Source organism: Phyllostomus hastatus, unplaced genomic scaffold (assembly GCF_019186645.2).
Source record: "Phyllostomus hastatus isolate PE091 unplaced genomic scaffold, TTU_PhHast_1.1 phas_contig_80, whole genome shotgun sequence".
NCBI lineage: Eukaryota > Metazoa > Chordata > Mammalia > Chiroptera > Phyllostomidae > Phyllostomus > Phyllostomus hastatus.
Genome location: NW_025333960.1, coordinates 1114647 through 1136533, shown reverse-complemented (window position 1 = coordinate 1136533; position 21887 = coordinate 1114647). Strand labels below are relative to the sequence as shown.

The 21887-nt window shown below is 40.4% G+C and overlaps 1 protein-coding gene across 1 annotated transcript in view; it reads left to right on the top strand.

Annotated features, from left to right (window-relative positions):
* EEFSEC (eukaryotic elongation factor, selenocysteine-tRNA specific) overlaps positions 1–21887 on the top strand; it is a 337743-nt gene that overhangs the window by 119382 nt on the left and 196474 nt on the right. Inside the window, exon 2 of the mRNA XM_045849702.1 lies at positions 13443–13650. Coding sequence (XP_045705658.1) covers positions 13443–13650 — 208 coding nt within the window. The remainder of the gene's footprint in view (positions 1–13442; positions 13651–21887) is intronic.

Below are 21887 nucleotides of genomic sequence, written 5' to 3'. Positions count from 1 at the left end.
TTGGTTAATAATATTATGAGTTTCAAGTATGAAGTACTATAATACATCATCTGTATATTGCATTGTGTGCTGATCTCTCAAAGTTTAGCCTTCTTCTGTCACCATATATTTAACTTCCTTTACCCTCTCTAACCTGTCCCTATCCTTTTCTCCTCTGGTAACAACCATGCTGTTGTCTGTGTTAATAAGTTTTTTGCTTGTTTGTTTGTTTTCCTTGTTAATTTCTTGCTTTCAGTTTTATATTCCACATATGAGTGAAATGATTTTGTTCATGACCTTTTCTTTCTGGCTTAATTGGTTTAGCATGATACTCTCAAGATTCATCCATGTGTCACAAATGGCAGAATTTAATCTTTTTTCATGACTGAGTAGTATTTCATTGTAGTCATATACCATATCTTCTTTACCTAATTATCCATCAGAGGACACTTGGGTTGTTTCCATGTCTTGGCTACCATGAATAATGCTACAGCAAACATAGGGGTACATACATCTTAACAAATAAATGTTTTCAATTTTTTTTTGGTAGATACCCAGAAGAGTGATTGCTGACTCATATGGTAGTTTTTTTAATAATATATTTTATTGATTATGTTACTATAGTCCCATTTCCCCCACCTTTGTTTCCTTGCACACCCCCTCCCACCCACATTCTCCCCCTTTAGTTCATGTCCATGGGTCATACATATAAGTTCTTTGGCTTCTACATTTCCCATACTATTCTTACCCTCCCCCTGTCTATTTTCTGCCTACCATCTATGCTACTGATTCTCTGTACCTTTTCCCTCCTCTCCCCTTCTCACTCCCCTGTTGCTAACTCTCCATGTGATTTTCATTTCTGTGGTTCTGTTCCTGTTCTAGTTGTTTGCTTAGTTTGTTTTTGTTTTAGGTGTGGTTGTTAATAATTGTGAGCTTGCTGTCATTTTTCTGTACCTGTTTTTATCTTCTTTTTCTTAGATAAGACCCTTTAACGTTTCATATAATAAGGCCTTGGTGATGATGAGCTCCTTTAACTAGACCTTATCTGAAAAGCACTTTATCTGTCCTTCCATTCTAAATTAAAGCCTTGCTGGATAGAGCAATCTTGGATGTAGGTCCTTGTCTTTCATGACTTGGAATATTTCTTTCCAGCCCCTTCTTGCCTTCAAGGTTTCTTTTGAGAAATCAGCTGACAGTCTAATGGGAGTTCCTTTGTAGGTAACTGTCTCCTTTTCTCTTGCTGCTTTTAGGATTCTCTCCTTCATTTAATCTTGGGCAATGTAATTATGATGTGCCTTGTTGTGTTCCTCCTTGGGTCCAGCTTCTTTGGGACTCTCTGAGCTTCCTGGACTTCCTGGAAGTCTATTTCCTTTGCCAGATTGGGAAAGTTTTCTTTCTATTATTATTTGTTCAAATAACTTTTCCACTTGTTGCTGTTCCTCTTCTCCTTCTGGTACCCCTATAATTTGGATGTTGGAGTGTTTAAAGATATCTTGAATGTTCCTAAGCCTCTCCTTATTTTTTTGAATTCTTGTTTCTTCATTCTTTTCTGTTTGGTTGTTTGTTTCTTCCTTCTGGTCCACTCCATTGATTTGAGTCCCAGTTTCCTTCCCATCACTATTGGTTCCCTGTACATTTTCCTTTATTCCACTTAGCGTAGCCTTCACTTTCTCATCTAATTTGCGACCAAATTTAACCAATTCTGTGAGCATCCCAATCACCAGTGCTTTGAACTGTGCATTTGATAGGTTGGCTATCTCTTTGTCACGTAGTTGTATTATTTCTGGAGCTTTGATCTGTTCTTTCATTTGGGCCATTTTTGTTTTGTCTTGACGTGCCTGTTATGTAGTGAGGGGCATAGCCTTAGGTGTTCACCAGGTGGGGCAACCCATGGGACTGTGTTGTGACACTGTATGGGGAAGGGACCCGAGAGGGAACAATGGTACTTGCTCAACTCTCTGCCGGCTTATCGTCACTTCCCTCACTTCCCCCAAGCAAACTGGGCCCATCTGATATTGATTCCCAGTGAGTGGGTTTGTGTACATTCTAGGACCTCTGTGGGTCTCTCTAGTCCTGTGAGACTGGGGTTTCTCCTGCGTCTGCCTCAGCTCCCACAGGTGTTTTCAATGAGTGGTTTGAGGCTTTATTTCCCCGAGCTGGGGCCCTGAGTTGCATAATCTGTCATGCTCCCCAGTTTTTTTTCCCAGTTTATCTGCGCAAGAATGTAGGACCACCTGCTCCACCAGTTGCTGCCTTGCCACAAGTCCTCTCTGCCCTGGCTGCCCGACTCCACCCCTCCTACCAGTCTGGATGAATGTGTTTTCTTTAACTCCTTGGTTGTCGGACTTCCATACAGTTCGTTTTTCTGTTGGTACTGGTTGTTTTTTGTTTTTTAATTATTGTTGTCCTTCTTTTCATTGTGCAAGGAGGCACAGTGTGTCTACCTTCACCTCCATCTTAGCCAGACGTCCCATATGGTAGTTTTATTCTTAGTTTTTTGAGGGAAGTCCATGCTGTTTTCTATAGTGGCTGTAACAATATAAATTTTTCCACAACTTCTCCAACACTTGTTATTTCTTGTTTTGTTGATAATAGCCATTTAACAGGTGTAAGGTGGTACCTTACTGTGGTTTTTATTTGCATTTCCCTTATAGCTAGTGAAGTTGAACACTTTTTCATGTATCTGTTGGCTATTTGTATATTTTCTTGGGAAAAAGAGTCTGTTCAGGTGCTATACCCATTTTTTTAATTAGATTTTTTGGTTGTTGAGTTATATAAGTTCCTAATATATTTTGGATATTAGCCCTTTTGGAGGTATTATTTATTTGCAAATGTCTTCTCTCGTTCATTTGGTTGCTTTTTATTTTTGTTGATAGTTTCTTTTTCTGTGCAGAAGCTTTTTATTTGATATAGTCCCATTCATTTTTTGTTTTGCCTTTACTTCCCTTGCCTTTGGGGTCAAATTCATAACTCTAAGATCTTGGTCCAAAAGTTTAGTACCTATGTTTTCTTCTATGTATTTAATTGTTTTGGGTCTTACATCTAGATCTTTGATCTATTTTGAGTTAGTTTTTGTGTATGGTATCAAAAATAGCAGTCTGGTTACATTCTTTTGTATGTAGCTTTCCAGTTTTCCTCCAGGGTTTCTTTACATGGATAAATGTCCATTTTACTCCCTCCTGCAGGATAGTACCTTTGGTTTGGAACATCCTAGAGAACACTGGCAGTTTGCGTTTGCACCTTGTCTGCTCTTCTTCTTCCCATCTTCAAGGCCTTTTAATCTGTTCTTCATGATGCTGTAGCATTCCCAGGAAACTCAGGAATGCAGGACTCAGAAATGCTGGCAATAGAAAAAGCAGAAATTTTGAAGTCAGGCAGCTCCAGGTTCTAGACCTGCCTCTGACCAGACCTCACATTTCTCTTTGTTAAAATGAGAGCGTCTCCTAGCATGGTGTTGTGGTGAGGGTGAGAGCTAAGGCATGTCAAGCAGAAGTAAGAAGCTCATATGCCATCAAGAGCCAGTCTGGTAATGTAAATGCTAGGTATCAGATCATAGGGAGTAGTGTGAACCAGAGTAATATTGGGGATATATTGGTGTTCTCAAGGGATAGCCACTTCTTAGCCATTTCAGGTGCAGGCCCTGTGCTGTCACATCTGCTGACTCATAAAGATTTTTGTGTGCTCTCTCTTGAATTATAAGTGTTGGCAGTATGTTCATATTCTCAGGGGCACCACACAAGCTAAATAACACTCTTTTCCAATTCTGCATATCTGAAGTGTCAGTTTGCAACCAGTGATGTGAAGTCTCAAGCATATGGCTTGGCTCCAGGCCAGCTCCCAATCCATGGTGGCTGTCATTTGGAGTGCGGCCACATCTTTTGGGTTTCTTTTTGGACAAGCAACATGCTGGTTACACTGGATGCTAGGTCAGCTCCACTCGTGCATGTGACTTACGGTATTTGGAATGACTGAAATTTGTTCTTTTGGTCCATTTGCTGGTGTGGCATGTCATTTATCTAGAGAACAGGAAGCTGAGGTTTTGTTGTTAACATGTCCTGGGATGTTGTCCAGTCTTGCCTGCCCAGGTTCTCCTACTTGTATCTCCTGGCTGGTCTGGAGGAATTCAGCAGGATGTTTGTAGAGGATCCTACCTTTGCAGGCTGGGTTAAAACAATAAGGATTTCCTACCCATTGGTGGATACAGTGCTCCAGGCTATTGGCTTGCACTCACCAAAGACCCCTATGAGGAGCTCATGGATACCACTGGATTTGGGCAAGGAATTGTTTGTTTAGTGGAACAAAATGGTATTTGTTCCACATTGCTGTTAATATTCTTCCTCCTCCTCCTATAAAGGATATGGGGGCCTTAGTGTATATATGAATCATAGGGAAGGACATGGCCATTTTTAGAGCTCTCACTATGCTGGGCATTGTGATACAAATACCAATTCTGATAGTGTTCTTAGTATATGCCAAATGCTGTGCTACCACCCTTCTTGCTCCTTCAAGTGTTGTCTCTGGCATCAGCATTCTGCAGAGGAAGAATCCAGACTCCAAGAGGTGAACAGGTACATTTGCCTGAGGCTGCACAGCTGGCAGGGGTAGAGCTGTGCTTCCACTGGGCCCTGGCCAGGTCTGCTGGGCCCCAGGCTATTGCTTCCCTTGCCTCCCTGTGTGTCTGCTAGGGTATTGGAAGTAGACTTTCCTAGCTGCTGTCACATTCTTCCCGCTAAAGGGCAGCACCCCTCTCCATGGCGTTAACTTGTTCACACGTCCCAGAGCAAAATCTACCATCCTTCCAGGCTGACTTCTATCTTTGTATCTGAGATTACAGTGGGGTCAGTAGAAACCAAATTGGACTTGTCATCCCTGTTTTATAGATGAGAAATTGGAGCTCAGAGAGGGTAAATAGTATTATGAACCTGTCCTTCTGAAGCTGTTTGTGAAAATGACTGTCTGATAAGAACAAGTGTCAAGATCCCATTGTTGGCCTCCTCCAGTTACCTGGACCTCCTCAGGCCTCCTGGTACCTCAGTTGAGGGGAGTTTGGGCTTGGCCAGGGCCTCCAGATTGCTGAAGTCATCTCATGACCCACAGTAGATGATGTGACCCCGGTGATTGTGTAGTAGGATGAGACAGAGTGAATGTTTGACATCAGGTGAGAGAGGTGCAGGGATGAAGAGAAGGGCTATCAGGCAGTGTTTGCAAGTCAGACACACTGCCTATGGCAGGAAGGGTCCCAGGGCCTGCCCATTCCCCTGCTTTTCCTCCTCCACTACCCCTCACTCTGTCAGTAGCCTTAGTTTTTTGTTCACATGTTTGTGCCTGGGGCCATATGGGTTAGTGGGAACAGCTGGACCCTGAGTGCTGAGGCTGAGCCAGAGCTGAGAGCTTGGCTTGGCACCAGCAGCCATCAGTGCAGCTTCTACTTACTAAGGGCTCAGCAGGCCCTGCCCCAAAATTCTCCCCAAAACTTTTGCAGTGAGTTCTTTCGTTTAGATGCTGATTTACAAAAGAGGAAATCTAGCCTCTGGTAGAGCTATGATTTGTGTGCCCAGCCAGCGCCCCCAAACTCTGATCTTCCTCTTCTTCCCACCTGGCCCTTGGATCCCTGACTACAAAATGACTCCTCTCTTTGCCAGATCCTTTGATTCTCTGTTGACGAGGTTGGGACAGACATCCCTGGTGCACTGGTATACCCTCTTCTGAACCATTCATAGGGAAACTCCAAGGTTACCCTACTTTGAGAAAAGTATCAGAGGGAGGATAGCTAAAATGCATAAAACTGATACATACCCGAATGGATTCTCCTTAAGGAAGCAGAATGGCCCCAGTGTGATGGAAGTCTTGATATCTCCTGGCAAAGAGTCAGGTTTGGGATCACTGAGCCTGTTGGAATCTGACCAGTACTGGGTTCTCACCCAAGCTGGATGGCCTGGGGAAAGTTATTTAACCTGCCTGAGCCTTAGTCTTCTTGCCCATAAAATGAGGAGACAAGCAATACATTGAGTAAATGAATTCAGATAGCAATAATGAGCACCTGGGATTATAGAGCTACAGCACTTCCTTCTACTGAGCTCTGAGGAGCTGCACTCTGAGGGAGACCTCTGACACCTGCTCTGTTGTTCTGCAGCACCCACTGGGGCTGGCACACATGCCCCTGTCCAGGTACAGAGCAAGTTTTTCACACTGGACACAAGATCACTGCTCAGGGATGCAGTGTGCTATGGTAGAAACAAGGTGTCCTAGGTTCACATCCCTCTGACTGAGTCCTTGTGTCTTGACCTTGACTTGGTTACTTCACCTCTCCAAGTCTTTGTTTTTTTGTCTGTGGTATTCACATTGCGGAGTTGAGATGCAGTTTAAATGAGGTGAAGATGCATAGAATACCACTGCACACCACAGTAGTAGTTGTAGAAGGAAAAACACTGATATTAGTTAATGTTGTTGAGGATTTCCTGTGTCCTAGGTGCTGTTTTAAACCTTCTTCATATGTCATCCCATTTAATCTTCATAGCAGTCCAGTGACTTGGCCCATCATTGTCTTCCTTATATAGATGAGGAAGCTGAGGCACATGGAGATTTGTTGCATACAGCGAGCGGTTGTAATAATATTCTGATATGAATTGCCACTGCAGTTTTTTGTTATTGATAACAATGCATTTACATCATTTATTGAATATTTAATGTCATCAGTTGATATGCATTTTTATTTTAAATTTAGTATGATTTTTTGGTTTTCAGATGCCTAAAGCTTTTAATTAAAAATCAAACTTTGATTAACTCTCTGATTTTGCAGTTGCTAAAATATGTAAATCAAGCTTTACATTCTACTTCTCTAGCTGAACATTTTTTCTGAACATCTTTTGTTTCTTTCAGTACCAGAAGTAAAATTACATCTCATAGATAACTTATATTTTGTTCAATGCTGACCTTTGTAAGTTTTTCTTTATTTTTATTATTGACATTAAACTATATAATCTATGGAACTGGAAATTTTAAAATTACGGAGAAACTTTAACCCTGTTAGAATTATTTATTTTGCAAAATTTTAAAGCAGCGATTTTCAACCGGTGTGCCACAAGAATTTTTAAAATATGCAATATCTGACTATTTAGTCAAGAGCACTGACCTCTTTTCCCTTAGATTGTCCAATAAAAAAATAAAATGACAATAGCCAACACAATAGCTATCCAGTGTGAATGAATGAAAATGGTACTTTTTTGTCATTAGCAGAAAATATATTTTTTGGTGTGCTGCAGAATTTTAGTAATTAGTTTATGTGTGCCATGAGATGAAAAAGGTTGAAAATTGCTGTTTTAAAGGACTCTGTAGTCAGTATAGCCAGATGAAAAGGTCTCATAGATTGAGAAATATAGAGGGACATCTGTACACTTCAAGTTTTTGACTTGTGTTTCCCATCTACTCACTAACTCTGTGTCTCTGGTCTCAGAACCATTTCCTACTCCTGGTTCATGGGAATTGGGAAGGACACTGTTTGATTCATTGCAGCATTACTAGGGATTTTGAAAAAGACAAGGTGGGCCAGTTATGTTACTCCCTGTCATCTGATCAAAAGTTTGATGAAGAAATGGAGTAACTGAGAGTTACTTCCAGGTAGCAGGTAGTTGCCTCGTGCTGACCTCAGTTTCCAGTCATGCCCTGGTTCTCAGAAGGGTCAGTCAAGTCACGGTGACCTTGGAAATCTCTGATGTTGGCTGCACTGCAACAGTCTACTCCAGAGGCTGGTCTTCTGGATCACAGCTGTGTGCTCTGCAGCAAGGGCAGCTTGTAGATGTTAGAATGAGGCCGAAGAGGAAATCCCCATGGACCTTAGAGGGTTTGGGTCTTGTATGCACTTATCATTCTGGGTTTGTCAGTTCACTTTTATTTCCCATCCTCAGGATCTCAATAGGCATCAGATGGGAGATGGACTAAATACTTGGAATATATTATCCTTCCCTTCCAGTTACTGGGCCAAGACAGGGCATTTCTTGATAGTTTTGTACACCAATAAGAAATTGGATCTCAGAGAAAAGGAGCAGATTCCCTGTAAAGAAAGTGGAAGATATAGGGGGAACTATGGTTTACTCAATCAGTCCAACAAAGATTGATTAAGGCATACCCAAGCCAGGTTTTATACTGGTTGCTGCAAATACAGATTGAAACCCCAGGCTTTGGTCTGTGAGCTCAGTGTGGAGGGTCCAGGGTTGGGATGGAGAGGGGAGGGGAGGAAGGATCAGGGCAAGTAAGGTATGGGCAGAGAGGAGCAGAAGCAAAAAGCAAGGCAGGGAAGAGGTGTGAATTAGCATGGGGGGTGTCTTGATTCTCAGTATAACATGGAGACTGGAAAGGGGCTGGCCCCATTTGCAAGGATGGGTAGTGTATGGCATGTAAGAGGATGAACTAGAATTCAGATCTTTTCTTCGCCCCCTATTTGCTGAAGAACCTAGGACAGTCACCTGACTTCTCCAAGCCCAAATTTCTCATATGTAAAGTGGATCAATAATAGTTTGGGTGAGGTAAGGGATAGCACTTAGGTTTTAGAGGGAGCCCAGGTAGTTAGAATTACTCTTGAAACAATGTTATTAAGTCACACATGGGGTAAGATAGTCTTGAGTTTGTGGGTGCAGCTTTGCCCACCAGAGTTGGGGGCCACTGGGTTAGGCTCTGGGCCACTCTGTTGTGAAATCTTTGCTGCACATGGCACACAGGCTGAGAACCCAGGGAGCACCTTTTCACTATTCACCAAAACCTGCTGACTCAAAGTCTGCTGCCTCAAAACCTGGCCACATAGCCCTGTGACTGGTGATAGGTTTGCTTGTGGCTGGCAAACCTATGGAGAGACCTGAGGTGGGTGGGGTTCAGGCCAGTGTGTGTGGTGTTTGTGTGTGTGTGTCTATGTGTGGAAGCACCCCAGGGCAGAGCGAGAAGCGTAGAGAAGGGCTCTGTGAAGTACAGTGTGATGCTTAGCAGAGGGGAGCATTCCAGGACTGTGAAGTAAAAGGGGACCCCCAAAGCCATACCACAGAGATTGTTTATAATCATAGCTGGAGAATAGCACAGTCAGATCAATGTTTTATTTGACTATTTACTTATGTAAAGTACTTATACTAACATGTTAGTATAACATGTTAGTATAAGTACTAACTTATGTTAGTACTTTACTAACATAAAGTACTTATGTTAAGTACTTATGTACTTAACATAATTTTATAGATTTCTGAATGGATAGTACACTCTCCTGTTTAAAATGAAAAGATACAGAAGAATCTACAGTCAAGACTTTTCTTTCTGCCCCATCCACTATCACCTAGCTTTCTCCCCAGTAGACAACCAAAAGTTAGTTGTTTCATTTGTATTCCTTCAGAGATATTCTATGCATATAGAAGCAAATACTCATATACCTCCCACACATCTTTTCCTCCTTTTAATACAACATTGTTCTGCTCCTTTTCTTTTTTCTAGTATATTTTATTGATTATGCTATTACAGTTGTCCCATTTCCCCCCTTCACTCCCCTCCACCCTGTACATCCTGTCAAACCCACTCCCCCCGCTTTAGTTCATGTCCATGTGTCATACTTATAAGTTCTTTACCTTCTACATTTCTCATACTATTCTTACCCTCCCCCTGTCTATTTTCTACCTACCATCTAGGATACTTATTCTCTGTACCTTTTCCCTCTCTCTCCTCCTCCCACTCCCTTGTTGCTAACCCTCCATATGATCTCCATTTCTGTGGTTCTGTTCCTGTTCTAGTTGTTTGCTTAGTTTCTTTTGGTTTTGCTTTAGGTGTGGTTGTTAGTAATTGTGCGTTTGCTGTCCTTTTACTATACTATATGTTTACTATATGTTTTTTACTATATGTTTTTTCTGTATCTTCTTTTCTTAGATAAGTCCCTTTAACATTTCATAAAATAAGGGATTGGTGATGATGAACTCCTTTAACTTGACCCTATCTGAGAAGCACTTTATCTGCCCTTCCATTCTAAATGAAAGCTTTGCTGAATAGAGTAATCTGGAATATAGGTCCTTGTCTTTCATGACTTGGAATATTTCTTTCCAGCCCCTTCTTGCCTGTAAGGTCTCTTTCGAGAAATCAGCTGAGAGTCTGCTGGGTACTCCTTTGTAGGTTACTGTCCCCTTATCTCTTGCTGCTTCTAGGATTCTCTCCTTCATTTTTACCTTGGCTAATGTAATTATGATGTGCCTTGGTGTGTTTCTTCTTGGGTCCAACTTCTTTGGGACTCTCTGAGCTTCCTGGACTTTCTGGAAGTCTATTTCCTTTGCCAGAATGGGGAAGTTCTCCTTTTATTATTTGTTCAATTATGTTTTCAATCTATTGCTCCACCTCTTCTTCTGGTACCCCTATAATTCGGATGTTGGAGTGTTTAAAGATGTCTTGGATGTTCCTAAGCCTCTCCTCATTTTTTCAAATTCTTATTTCTCCATTCTTTCCTGTTTGGTTGTTTCTTTCTTCCTTCTGGTCCACTCCATTGATTTGAGTCCCAGTTTCCTTCCCATCACTGTTGGTTCCCTATGCATTTTCCTTCATTTCTTTTATGGTAACCTGCGTTTGTTCATCTCATTTGCGACCAAAATCAACCAATTCTGTGAGCTTCCTGATCACCAGTGTTTTGAACTGTGCATCTGATAGACTGGCTATCTCTTGATCACTCAAAAGGATGAGTTCTGGGGCACTGATTTGTTCTTCTGTTTGAGCCAACTCTCTCTCTCTCTCTCTCTCTCTTTTTTTTTTTTTTTGGGTCTGGTCACTCCTGTTACATTGAGGGGCAGAGCCTTAGGTGTTCACCAGGGCTGGGCACCCCAGATCACGCTAGATTGTGACGTTGTATGTGAGGGCGGGGTCAAGAGGGAACAATGGCGGTAGCTCCATTCTCTGTGGGACCTCAGTCCCTTCCCTGGGATCCTGGGTTGCATGCTCTGCCCTGCTCCACAATCACTGCCTCACTGGGTCTGCCAGCTACCGCTTGCATACTCAGGGTCCACCCGCTGCGATCTTGTGCGCCCCAGATGCCTTATGCGCTCCCGGTTGCCTTACGTGCCCAATTCTCCCTGTTCTCCGTGCCGCGACCTGCGCTCGGCTGCTTGTCTCTGCCCCTCCTACCGGTCTGGATGAACAGGTCTATTTCAACTTCTTGGCGGTCCGACTTCCATTCAGATAAATTTTCTGTCAGTTCTGGATGTTATTCTGCCTCTAAATTGTTGTTGTTCCAGTCTTGGTTGTGTGTGGAGGTATGGTGCGTCCTCCTATGCCTCCATCTTGGCCGGAAGTCTCTGCTCCTTTTCTTACTTCACTCTGGATATCATCCCAGAGTACTATAGAAAGTGATTCTTCATTCTTGTTAATGGCTATATAGTATTCTGTCTCATGGGTGTAGCATTATTTTAATCCTGTCCTCTACTGATGGATATTCCATGGTTTTCAACTTTAGCTACAATAAGCATGCTACAGGGACATGTCACATATATGCGGGCTTGATTGTGTCAAAGATTACATACCTTTGATAGCTGTTTCCAAATTGACTTTCCCTAAATAGAGGTTGTTCTAACTTAACCCTTCCCCACCCTTCCAACAGTATATGAATTAATCATGCATATTTAGAAAGTTCCTTTTGAGAGGTTGTTTGGAGGATGGGTTTTAGAGGGACAAGTTGAGGCAAAGGGAGCCATTTGAGAACAGCTGACATGGGACTGACAAGTGCCATGGGGACTAGAGCTGGAACAGAAATGGATTCCAGGGCTGAGTTGGTGATTCAGTAGAAATATGAGAGAATCTTTCAGATGAGGTTTTGTAGGCCTCAATTGTTTAAAAAGGTGAGTGTTGTACACAATTTGTCCATTCATGGTAGATGATAGAACCAATGTCCCCCTTCTCTGTTTGGCTTAATAGAGACCTGGGCTCTACTACCTGGTGACTTGACAAGGGAGATGCCACGTGGGACTGCTCTGAGCACCTGGCTTGTCCCTCCAGGTCCCTTTGTATCACACTTCCACTTGTGTCCCCAGCTTATATGGTAAGGTAGGAAAGGGAGCTGGGGAGGATGGAATGGAGGGGAGAAAGAACTGTTGGGATACTTAGAGTCAGAGACACGTATTGTTTTTCCTGGGGGCAGCCAGAGGAGCTGTGCAGGTCAGTGGTGGCCAGGGAAGAATACGTCCTCAGTGGAGTCAGGCACCCTGGCTTCTGATGGCCTTTGGTTTCAATTGGCTGTGTGATCTACAGCAAATGACACCATGACTCTGAGTCTCACTTTCAGCTGAAATACTTCAACTGAAATACTAGGCTTTAGAAAAATCTATGTGGCTGACTAGTGTACCAGTAATTGTGCCAACAAAAAAGACTGCCCTTCCTCTTTGCCTTCCCTTTCCCATCAGTAGGGTTCTATCATGAGAGTCACCCACAAAAGAGTCTTCCTCTGCCTCACCATGACAATAATTTGGTCCTGAAAACCCCTCATGGGGCAAAGAGAAAATGTTTTCATATTCTTGCATCCACAAAATAATACCTTTTTTTATTTGAAGCTACTCATAATCCCATTTAAAAGAACACAGTTACTTCACTGGCTAATATTAGTTTTCCTTACATAGAACTTAATGGCTATTTCCCTTCATTGACTTCTCTGTAATTTGTCCATCCACTGCTGTTCAGCTCAGGTGTGGCTGTGTATTCAGGCCATGCTTACAATCTGGCATGGATGTGCACACATACATATGCATGCACACCCATACATGCACATACACATATGATGCCCTGTTAATATAGCTAAACTTTGTGTGCTCCTACTCTGCCCTCCCTAGGAAGAACAGGAACCCCCCAACCCCAACTAGAATGGAAAGGACAGAAGAAGTGAAGAAGTGAGCAGATATAGTCCAGCCAAGCATGAGATGATCATGATGAAACCCCAAGCACTGTGAGGAAAAGACACGGGAGCCATTGAGAATATACCCACTCCTGCCCCACCTCCTCCTTCACTTTTTTAGTCCTTCTTTTCTCTGTCTTGGCAAGGGCAAGTTCATAAGGATTTCTTATCTAACACTGAGCTTTTTTTTTTTTTTTTGCTTGTTTTTGCCTGTGTAGGATGGAATGAAATGGTAGGACTGTGCAATGAAAGGCATGGATTTTGGAGTCACCCAGCCCTGCTGCAGGCTGGCTGTGTGGGCTGGGCAAGCTCTCTTTTGTAGGCCTCAGTTTTGTCATCTCTAAATGGTGTAAAATGCCTGCTTTCTATGGTAGTCATGAGGATTCAGTCAAATCACATAGGTCAAAGCATGTCACCTGTGGCCTGGTGCTAGAAGATATGTGGTAATTGCTCATTTCCCACTCTGCCCCCTTTTAATACTTTCATTGGGCTGATTTTGCCTGACCCAGGGCATCAGGCAGCTTTCTGAGCTGACCTCTCCCTTTTTCATTTTTAACCTTGTTTTCTCTTCTTCCAGGGGCCCAGATCATTGATCTCATGATGCTGGTCATTGATGTGACCAAGGGGATGCAGACCCAGTCAGCAGAATGCCTTGTGATTGGACAGATTGCCTGCCAGAAGCTGATCGTGGTGCTGAACAAGGTGGACCTCTTGGCTGAAGGGAAGAGACAGGCAGCAATAGATAAAATGACCAAGAAAATGCAGAAAACCCTACAGAACACCAAGTAGGTTTGCCAATGAGTAGAAGGTTTACATACACAAGCAGGCTTCAGAGTACACAGATTGGTCAGGCAGTTGCCCTAGTACATAGGATCATGCCTGGCCCTTGCTTGCATGAAGGGTAATGGTTAAGGTGCTGTTGCAAGAGGCCAAACAGTCTCGAGGCATAAAGAATTAAGAAGCTGATTTTATAGGTAATTTCCTAACAGGAGCAGTGGGTGGTTCTGGTCTGCACAGTGTTCAGAAACCTAGGTTACCTCCATCTTGCTGGCTCTCCACTGTAGGGTGTGTCCTTGTTTGTGCAAAGTGGGCACAGGTACGGGCACTGCTGTGTTCATGTTTACAGGAAGGTCCAGTGTGTAGGGCCTGGGCCTAGAAGGGGCATACACTTCCCACTGAGATTCTGTTGATGAGGACTGTGTCCTACCTGCTCATTAAGGTAGGGAATTTGTCCCCTCACTGTTTTTCTGCAAGTGGGTCATCAGAAGGAGATATGAGTTCTGGTGGGTGGCTGGATGTTTCTGTTATAGAGGCTTATAAAATTGGGTGGATAGACAGATGAATGGACTGATGGACGTGCTATTGAGGAGACACTATGAAAGGTCAGATTACAAAAGGACCTTTGTAGTATTTCACGCTAAGGAATTTACAATTTCATCTTGTAGAAATTAAAGAGTTTGGACTGACTGAAAGAGGTTTCCCTTCCATCTAGAGATGACCGGCTGCAGGTGGAAGGATGGCATAGTAAGGAGGATATGGAGGCAGCAGAGAGACAGATAGGAAGAGGTTATGGTGGTTTTTCCAGGAAGAGAAGGGTGGCTCAGAGTTCAGGTAGTGGAAGGAGAGGAGGCTGATCTAGGGAGATTCAGAAGGCCTTGTCATGCTATTGGCTCTGCCTCCAATCATCGCATTCTGATAGGAGAGGTCCCTGGGAGCAGGAAGGTGACAGTGCTACTAGGTAGGGTGGGGATGAGAGAGATGTGGGGACTAAGGGACAGAAGCCACCTGGTTGCTTAGGTGGCTAAGTCAATGACTAATTCTGATGTGGTTGAGAAAATGAGAAAATGTCCTTGTTGAGCACACAGTGTTGACAGATCTCATTGTTTTACCAGTTCCTGTCTTCCATTCCGGGCCAGCGCTTTCTGATCAATATTAAGTAGTGGTCACCAGGAGACAGCAATGCTTCCACTGTGCTATGCAGCCTGAAACAATATCCTGCTACTTCCACCTCTCCTTCTCCTGCCTGTGGAGGGCAAGCAAGTAGAGAGTGTTTTTGTTTCCCCATCATAAAGATTGATATGCCTTCCCATTTATGACTTCTTTTTTAGATCCAGCACCTGCAGTTCTTGCTCAGAATTCTCAAGTTGATTAAATTAAAGCTCCAGTCCTGTGAATGGGCCAAATATGTCATAAAAGAGACTTCCTAGCACTGCCTTTTGTTAGCAAAATTCATCAATCCGATAAAATCGACACATTTAGATAAGTGTTGCATGAGAACTCAGACTTTGTTATTCCCAATGGAAGTGGATATGAAAAAGGAAGATAAGAAATTGTATCTTCTTTTTTTAGTGACTTATTTGATTCCCTACTGTTTTATTTATTTGTCATAAAGGGAGAACAGGTCCTTTGGACTCCTGCATAAAAACCCAGCGCAATGTCAGTATCTTTGGCCATATAAATAGGACCTTGTGGGAAGGGCTTAGGGTACTTTTAAGGGTGAATCAATATTCATTATTTCAATTAGTTAAATTTAAGGAAAATCCTCACTTGCATGTTTAAATTACCATTGTATTTTAATTTATTTGTTGAATGTCAAATTGTCCAAGGAGACTGGAAACCTCTCTTCTTTTTATTCAGTGCCCAGAGGGCTGGAGAGAAACTCAGATAAAGGAGAGGATTACTGCCCTTGATGGTTATAGTTAGTGGGCCCACTGAGCCTATGGACGGGGTAAGGTGGACCCCCTCATAAGAAAACATTAGTTCTTACCTCTGTGCAACAATGAACTTCTTTAAATCATTTTAAGTGACTATTTCCTTTTCTTATGGTCCTTCGTTAAGTAAATCCTTTGTAAATTCTGGTTCAAATGTGAAGAAACTTTCTGGAAGAGAAAAATTTGGGCTGGTGAACAACGTATATATTAAAACCTGAAAAAGTGTTGAGATAACAGGGGTTTTTTCCTATCCAAAGAGTAATTGAAAGAAAATTTGGAAAATAGAGAAAGTGGCTGAAAGAAAGAGGAAACCACCCAAAGATTTTTCTCAAAATAGCAGCTGCTGACATTTGGTTTATTTCATTCCTACCTTTTCATTATAGATAGTATTGTCCCCACTTTTTAAATTTTAAATTTACATTTTAGTAAAATATATGTAACATAATATTTATTCTTTTAACTGTTTGTAAATGTACAATTTCAATGGCATCAAATACATTTACAAAGCTGTGTACCCATCACCACAGTCTGTACTGAAAATTTTTTCAGGATTCCCAACATAAACTCTACCCATTAAACAATAACTTCACTGCTCTCCCTCCTCCCCCAGCCTCTGGTAACCTTTATTCTGTTTTCTGTCTATAAAAAATTGCCTATTCTAGGTTCCTTATATAATTGGAATAATATAATATTTGGCCTAATGTGTATGGTTTATTTCACTTAATACTATGCTTTCAAGGTCCATTCATGTTGTTGCATGTGTCAGAATTTCTTTTAATAGCTGAATAGTATTCTCTTGTGTACGTATATATACCATATTTTGTTTATTCATTCATCTGTTGATGGACTCTTGGGTTGTTTCCTTTTGGTTATTGCAAATAATGCTGCTGTGAACACTGGTGTACAAATACCTATTTGAATCCATGCTTTCAGTTCTTTTGCATCTATCCCCAGGAGTAGAATTGCTGGGTCATATGGTAGTTCTATGTTTAACTTTTTGTGGAGCCACCAAACTATTGCACCATTTTACATTCCCTTTAGCAGTGCATAAGAGTTCCAGTTTCTCTACATCCTTGACAATACTTATTTTCCTTTTTAAAATTGTCCTCGCATTTAAAAATGATCACTAGGTAGTTTGTCCTCATAGGTATGAAGTGGTATTTCATTGTGGTTTTGACTTGGATTTCCATAATGACTAATGATGTTGAACATCTTTTCATGTTACTATTGGCCATTTATATATCTGCTTTGGAGAAATGTCTATCAAGTCCTTTGCCCATTTTTTTAATTGGGTTGTTGTTGAGTTATAGGAGTTCTTTAGAGATTCTAGACATTAATCCCTTGACAGGTACGTGATTTCAAATGTTTTCTTCCATTCTGTAGATTGTCTTTTCACTTCTTGATGGTATCCTTTGATGCATGAAAGTTTTTAATTTTGATGAAATCCAGTTTATTAATTTTTTCTTCCGTTGCCTGTGCTTTTGGTGTTATATACATGGAATTGTTATAAAAAATCTAATGTCATGAAGATTTCTTCAGTTTTTTTCTAAGAGTTTTGTAGTGTTAGCTTTTAAGTTTATTTAGGTCTTCCATCCATTTTTAGTTAATTTTTATATACAGTATAAGTTAAGGCCCAACTTCAGTTCTTTTACATGTGGATATACAGGTTTTCCAACGCCATTTGTTGAAAAGACTGTTCTTTCCCCTTTCACTCATGTCAAAAATCAGTTGACCATACGTGTGTGGGTTTTTTTCTGGATTCTTTATTTTGTTTCATTGGTTTATGTGTCTGTCTTTATGCCAGTACCACACTTCTTTGTTGACTGCTTTGAAATAAGTTTCTAAGTAAGGACATTGAGTCTTCCAACTTTATGCTTCTTTTTCAAGATTATTGTAACTGTTTGAGGCCCCTTGCAGTTCCCATGTGAATTAGAAGATTTGCTTTCCATTTCTACAAATAATGGTTTTTGGAATTTTAATTGGGATTACATTGAATTTGTAGATCACTAGGCAGTATGAACATCTTAACAGTATTAAGTCTTCTAATACATGAACAGATGCCTTTCCATTTATTTAGATTTTCTTTAATTTCTTTTACCAATGTTTTATAGTTTTCAGTATATAAGTCTTTCATGTCCTTTGTGTTAGATTTATCTCTAAGTGCTTAATTCTTTAAGATGCTATTATAAATGAAATACCTGTCTTAGTTTCCTTTTTTGGCTTGTTTTTGCTAGTGTATAGGAACACAACTGATTTTTGCATGTTAATCTTCCATCCTGCAAGTTTGATAAATTCAATTTTCCCCTTTTAAACATACAATTATAATCCTGAGGTCTTTGTATTTTTGATTTATGCTTTTATTAACATTTTATATAACATTCACTGTTGTTGACCCCTTCTACTGTCTTTGGTTTTCTTTCTTATAAATAAATAACCTTGGGATGAACATCTTTGACTATCATTAAACTTTGTCCATATTTTCAGTTTTTTCCTCATCAAAGATTTGAGGTGTGAGTTTGCTGGATCAAAGAATATGAATCATTTTAAATCTTTTTTAAAAAATCCTCACTTGAGGATATGTTTATTGATTTTAGAGAGAGAAGACAGAGGGGAGAGAGAAAGAAAGAGAAACACTGATTGGTTACCCTCCCGTATGTGCTCTGACTGGAGACCGAACCCATAATCTAGGTATGTGCCTTGAGTGGGAATCAAACCTTTAACTTTTTGATGGGACAGTGCTCCAACTAACTGAGCCACCCAGCCAGGGCCTATTTAGACCTTTTAATGTACATCACCATATTCTTTCCCAAAAGAGTTTGTCCTATTTTACAGAGGTGTCACTACCTCAATTTTATTTGTCATTTTGAAATATATTTCAAGTTTAGTAGGATAGAAATGGTATTTTACTCTTCTTTCAATATGTGATTCTTTGCTGTTGAGATAGAACATTTTCCCTTAAGTATTTTAAACAGTTTGCTTTTGTGTGTTTGAATTATGCCCATAAATTTTGCCTATTTGACTCTTGTAATGCTTTCTTTTTTGGGGGGTGGTGTGGGAATCTTAAGTATATTATATATATTTTTATTTTTCAATTACAGTTTGCATTTAATATTATTTTTGTATTAGTTATTAGGTATACAGCATAGTGCTTAGACAGTCATATACTTTTCAAAGTGTTCCTCCCCAATATTCCCAGTACCCACCTGGCACCATGCATAATTATTACAATATTATTTATTATATTCCCTATGCTGTCCTTCATATCCCCATGACTATTTTGTAACTGCCAATTTGTACTTGACCTTTTTCACCCAGTTCCTCCAACACCCATCCCCTTTGGCAAACATCAGTCTGTTCTCTGTATCCATGAGTAGGTTTCTGATTTGTTTGTTCACTTATATTGTGCTTTGAATTCCACATATGAGTGAAATCATATGGTATTTGTCTTTTTCTGACTGACTTATTTCACTTATCATCTTACCCTCTAGGTCCACTCGTGCAGCCACAAATGGTAAGCTCTCATTCTTTCTTATGGCCAAGTAGTAGTCCGTTGTGTATCCATACTATAGATTGTTATATCCACTTGTCTGTTGATAAGACACTTGGGTTGTGTATATTCTTTCAAATTAGTGTTTTGAGTTTCTTTGGATATGGACCTAGAAGTGGAATCACTGGGTCATAAGGCAGTTTCATTTTTAATTTTTTGAGGATCCTCCGTACTGTTTTCCGTAGTGGCTGAACCATGTACATTCTCACCAACAATGTACAAGAGTTCCCTTTTCCCAACAGATGTTTGATTTGTTGATGATGGCCATTCTGACAAATGTGATATCTCATTGTGGTTTTAATTTGCATTTCTCTGATTATTAGTGACATTGAACATCTTTTTTATGTCTATATTCTATCTTTATGTCCTCTTTGGAGAAGTGTCTATTCAGAAGTGTATCATTGGTGAATATCTTCTGCCATTCAGTAGGTTGTCTTTATGTTTTGTTGATGGTTTTCTTTGCCATGCAAACACTTTTTAATTGGATGTAGTCCCATTGTTTCTTTTCTTTTTTAGTGCTTATGCTGTTACATATGTCCCATTTTTTCCCCCTTTGCCCCTCTCCACCAAACCTGCCCCATTAAATTTTGCCATTTTAATCATGATATGTCTTGGAGTGGTCCTCTTTGGGGTCATCTTGCTTGGGACTCTGTGTACTTCTTGAACTTGTGTGACTTTTTCCTTCACCAAGTTAAGGAAGTTTTCTGTCATTATTTTTTCAAACATGTTTTCTATCTCTTGCTCACTTTCTTCTCCTCCTCATATCTATATGATGTGAGTATTGTTACATTTCATTTTGTCCCCAAACTTCCTTAAATTATCTTCATTCTTACTGAGTCTTTTTTCATTTTGTTGCTCTGTTTTTCTTTCTACCTTGTCTTTCAACTCGCTGATTCAATCCTCTTCTTTGTCTAGCCACCTCTTAATTCCTTCTAGTGTATCTTGCATTCTTCATTTCCAACTGGTTCTTATTCAGGGTTTCTATTTCCTTTTTCATGCTGATGTAGTTCCCACTAAGTTTCTTGAGTATTCTTATAACCATTACTTTGAACTCTATGTCTGATAAATTACAATTTCATTTAGCTCTTTTTTTTTTGAGATTCCTCCTTTTTCTTTCATTTGGGGATTGTTTCTTTGTCTTCCCATTTTAGTTGTCTCTTTGTGCTTGTTTCTATATATTAGATTGATCTACTTTGACTCTCTGTCTTGTGGAGTGGACTCTGTGGTAGAGACTCCTTGATCTCCTGATATGGATATGCTAGGAATATCCTTTGTGTGGGTTATGTGGACTGTCTTATTTTATTTGTGTCTTGGTTGTTATTGGCCTGTTTGTTGGTGGGAATTCCCCTAAAGTTGCTGAAAAGAGGCTCAATTCCTACCAAGTTTTGTATGCTGTTGCGTAGATGCTAGCAGAACAAAGCAAAACAACACAAAAACAAGCAACCCTCTCCCCCGACAACAACAGCGGTATAAAGGACAAGAGAGCAAAAAATAACAAAAGTGGAAAGAGAAATGGGAAAAGAGAGAAAGGGGAAAAGGAAATATGAGAAGACCAAAGGAAAGAAAAGTGATTATGAGAGAAAAAAGGGGAAGAGAACTAATACTAGTAATGATTTGAAAGAGAAAAACAAGGAAAAGAACACAAAAAGTAACATAATTATTAAACAGAGAGAGGAAGAGAACAATGCAGCAATCAAAGGTAAGAGTAAAATTGGAGATATAAAAGAAAAAATAGACCACTGAAAAATAAAAGAAAATGAAAAAATAGGTAAAAAATAATAAACGCTATGAAAAAGAAAAAAATAGGAAAAATAATGAAAAAATAACCAAATGGATTGGTCTTAGTGAGTTTGGTGTTTCTCTGCTGGTTTTTCCCTTTGGATGCCACTCTGATGTCTTAGTCTGGTGTGATTCAATGTCAGGTGCTGTCCACTGGCCCTTGACTGCATTTTCAAAGCTACAATTGATCTAGTTTGTGCCTGATTCTTCTGGGCTTGGCTGCTCCCAGGGTGGGCCAAGCTGCTCTGCAAAGCTGGCTTTTATCAGCACTGGGTCCTGGGGTGTGTCAGTAAGCATACCAAGTCACTGCCGGATCTGCTTCTGCCTTGAGAGGGCTTGCAGTTATGGGTTGGATTCCCAGTCAGGGCACGTACAGGAGGCAGCCGATTGATGTTTTCTCACAAAGATGCATCTCTCTCTTTCTCTCTCACACTCGTGCACGCTCTCTCTCTCTCTCTCTCTCTCTCTCTCTCTCTGAAATCAGTAGAATATATCCTGTAGCATTATCTTTTTAAGTCTCATATCATCCAAGACTGACGTGGAAGAAACAGAAATGGGAATGGAGGCTTGTCTACAAAGATGGATTTCCCATTTGTTTCTTTTTTTCTTTTGTTTCCCTTGCTCCAGGAGATATATCAGAAAAAACATATTGCTTAGAGAAAGTCAGAGATTTTAGTGCTTATGTTTTCTTCTAGGAATTTTATGATCTCGAGTCTTACATTTAAGTCTTTAATCCATTTTGAGTTTATTCTTGTATGTAATGTAGGATGATGGTTTAATTTCAATTTTGTTTACATGTATCTAATTTTCCCAACACCATTTACTGAATAGACTCTTTTTAGTCCATTGTATATTCTTGCCTCCTTTGTCAAATATTAATTAACTATATAGATATGGGTTTACTTCTGGGTTCTCTATTTTGTTCCACTGATTTAGATGTCTCTTTATGACAATACCATGCTGTTTTGGTTACTGTAGACTTGTA